The following is a 3392-nucleotide window of genomic DNA, read 5'->3' as shown; positions in this document are numbered from 1 at the left end:
GATAATAATGTTAAAGATTATAATTGATCCTATAATCACCGACATTGTTTTGAATAAAATGGCAATCTTAGTAACGCAAATATAAAGAAAGAGAATGAAAGCGTTGACAACTGGAATTTCCAGCCACAATAACAAGGAAGAAAAAAAATAGTGAAAACGCAAATGAAAACAAAAATAGATAAAAAATTCTTCACGGTCTCCACAGTCAGCCTTGACACTCCCGTTTTCTTTGCCTTCGTTTCCCATTTTCTGTTTGTCAACTCGCATTCATCAACATTTCCTTCTTCATAAAATTCCTTTTGTCATAAAATTCTTCTAAATTTACGCACCAATAGGAAGTAAGCCACGCCTCCTGTGCCTGAAGTCCCTCCCACTTTCCCCTCCCACGACGCTAGGGCTCCTCCCCTTGCTACGTAGCGGTGTAGCGGGGTAGCGGTTTGACGAGTCTAGCGCTGACGTTTAGCTTTCGAGAGGCTATATAAAGGGCATCTCTGACGTTTTCTGAGCTCAGTGATCATCCAGACAGCATCACAGGTGGAATTGCGGAAGGTTCAGGTGCAGGTTGATTACAGGTCGGTGTTCCTTACCTTGCTTGAGGCTTGGGTCGTTTTGTGAGTAGTTTTTAAGTTTTGATACTATTCAAATTGCTCATTCTTACGGTCTTTAATGATAATAAAAACAAATAAAATAATTTTGATAAAGCTAAATATTTCTGCATCGTAAATGAAATGATCACTCAGTAATAATGATAATAATACAGTAATAAAGATAATACCAATAACAATAGCACAGAAAAGGATAATCTTTACAATGATAAAAACAACAACAACATAATAATGATATTGAAAAGGCTATCACCCCTGTGAATGGTGCCGTTGCCGCCCACCAACCTCGCGAAAGATTGACCGAGCGCCTCCCTCTCCCGCAGGCGGCATGGCGGTCTTGCAGCTGCTCGCGCTCTCGGGACTCGTGGCGTCCGCCCGGGGCTCGGGCTACGGGGGAGGGGGGTTCCCGCCCCCGATGGCTTCCTACGGCGCCCCCGTGGCCCCCGTGGTGCCCCAGGCGCAGGCCTACCCCATCTACGACTACGACTATGACTACGACTACTACGACGACAGTTTCGGCGGCTTCTTCAAGGGCCTGTCGAAGGGCATGTCCTCGCTCATGGGAGGGGGCAAGGGGGGAGGAGGAGGAGGAGGGGGGAAGAAGCCCCCCAAGATCGTGCAGATCCCCGTGCCCCAACACGTGCCCCCGCCGCCCAAGCCCCAGGTCGTGCACGTCAAGGTGCCCAAGTGCGAGCCGGAGGTTCATTACGTCACCAAATACGTCAACGAGAAGGTCCCGGTAAGTTCTCTCGCCTCCTTTGGCCTTTTTCCTTTAAATGTTTTTCGTTTTTTAAGTTCTTCATTTTGATTATGAAGTAGTTTTCATCTTTATAAATCGATAGTCCATGGAAAACAGGTTGAAGAATTTAATGAATAGCTATAAGATGGACTAGCGTTTTCTGTTTTGAGTAATACCTGTTTTGACTAAAACGACTACCATTTTTTTGTTTCTAACTTTCTAGTATAGGTTTTGTTACCACATTTTTGGCTATGGTTTCACCTGTTCTATGCTGCTCTGTCTGATTCGCTTCCTTGAACTTTCAATCACCTAATTTATGTCTGTTTGTGTGCATGCCTGTCTGTCTGTCTGTTATGCTCTTTCTCTCTCTCTCTCTCTCTCTCTCTCTCTCTCTCTCTCTCTCTCTCTCTCTCTCTCTCTCTCTCTCTCTCTCTCTCTCTCTCCCTCTCTCTCTCTCTCTCTCTCTCACACTCTCTCCTCTCTCTCTCTCTCTCTCTCTCTCTCTCTCTCTCTCTCTCTCTCTCTCTCTCTCTCTCTCTCTCTCTCTCTCTCTCTCTCTCTCTCTCTCTCTCACTGTCTCTCTCTCTCTTACTCTCACTCTCTCCTCTCTCTATCTTAGTCTCTCTCTCTGTCTCTCTCTCTCTTTTACTCTCACTCTCTCCTCTCTCTCTCTCTCTCTCTCTCTCTCTCTCTCTCTCTCTCTCTCTCTCTCTCTCTCTCCTCTCTCTCTCTCTCTTTCTCCTCTCTCTCTCTCTCACTTTCTCCTCTCTCTCTCTCTCAATTTCTCCTCTCTCTCTCTCTCAATTTCTCCTCTCTCTCTCTCACTTTCTCCTCTCTCTCTCTCACTTTCTCCTCTCTCTCTCTCTCTCTTTCTCCTCTCTCTCTCTCTCTCACTCTCTCCTCTCTCTCTCTCTCTCTCTCTCTCTCTCTCTCTCTCTCTCGTTGTCTCCTTCCCTTCCTCCTCTCTATATATCTATTTTTTTTCTCTCTCTATCTCCCTGTCTATCTATCTATCTCTTATTATCATTCCCTCTTTCTCTCTCACACTCTCTCGTTGTCTCCTTCTCTTCTTTCTTCTCTTTTTCTTTATCTCTCTCTCTCTATCTATTTCTTATTATCACTCCCTCTGTCTCTCTCTCGCTCCCATCCTCCTTTTCCCTCTATCTATCTCTTTTTCTCTCTATCTCTCCCTCTCTCTCTCTCTCTCTCTATCTATCTATCTATCTCTTATTATCACTCCCTCTTTCTCGCTCTCACTCTCTCGTTGCCTCCTTCCCTTCCTCCTTCTCCTTCTCTATCTATTTTTTTCTTCCTATCTCTTTCTCTTCCTCCCTCCCTTTCCCTCTCTCTCTCTTCTTCCCTCCCTTTCTCAATTCATTACTCTCTTCCCCCTCTACTCATCTCCGATTTCCGAATCATACCCCCTCCTTCTCCCCCTCTCTCTCTCTCTCTTTCCCCTCGCCTCTTCTCCTACCTTCAACCTCTCTCTCTCGCCTCCCCTTTCTACCTCCCTCCCTCCCTCCCTCCTTCTCTCACCTGTTTCCAAATGTCCCTCTCTCATCCCACTATCTGCCCCCCTCCGCCCCCTCTCCCCCTTCCCCCCTCACAAACGACTCGCAACTCATCCCTCCCCCTCCCCCCCTCTCTTCCCTCCCCCCCCCCCCCCCTCCCCCTCCCTTACCCCCCCCCCTCCCCCCCCTCCCCTCTCTTTTCGTCTTTACCTCTTTGCTTTCCTTCTACCCCCCCAGGCAGGTCCCGGTGGCCCACACGGAGTTCGTGGACCGCGTGGTACCCACCGTGGTGTACCAGACGGAGTACCAGAAGCTTAAGGAGACGGAATTCGTGACCCACGTCCTCACGCAGCTCGTCACCTCCACCTACACGAAGTCCATCGTCGTTCCCAGGAAGACTTACATCACGCAGGTATGTTGTCTTGGGGGAGGGGGGGGGGGAGGGGGCGGGGAGTTTTCGTGTAGATTGCTCAGGTAAGTAGTCTCGGGGACTCTTTTATTCAATTATGGAACATACATTGTGATATATTTGTAGTA

At 47.9% G+C, this 3392-nt stretch overlaps 1 protein-coding gene across 1 annotated transcript in view; it reads left to right on the top strand.

Annotated features, from left to right (window-relative positions):
* Window positions 1-506: 506 nt before the first annotated feature.
* Window positions 507-3392, top strand: part of LOC147468747 (uncharacterized) — a 4705-nt gene continuing 1819 nt past the window's right edge. The window contains exons 1-3 of the mRNA XM_086551882.1: window positions 507-572; window positions 929-1344; window positions 3097-3267. Coding sequence (XP_086408008.1) covers window positions 934-1344; window positions 3097-3267 — 582 coding nt within the window. The 5' untranslated portion in view covers window positions 507-572; window positions 929-933. The remainder of the gene's footprint in view (window positions 573-928; window positions 1345-3096; window positions 3268-3392) is intronic.

Source organism: Penaeus japonicus, unplaced genomic scaffold (genome assembly GCF_977035675.1).
Source record: "Penaeus japonicus unplaced genomic scaffold, GWHDUDI00000001_assembly GWHDUDI00000026, whole genome shotgun sequence".
Lineage (NCBI taxonomy): Eukaryota > Metazoa > Arthropoda > Malacostraca > Decapoda > Penaeidae > Penaeus > Penaeus japonicus.
The sequence above is the reverse complement of the archived record's forward strand: the minus strand, read 5'-3'. Positions and strand labels throughout refer to the sequence as shown.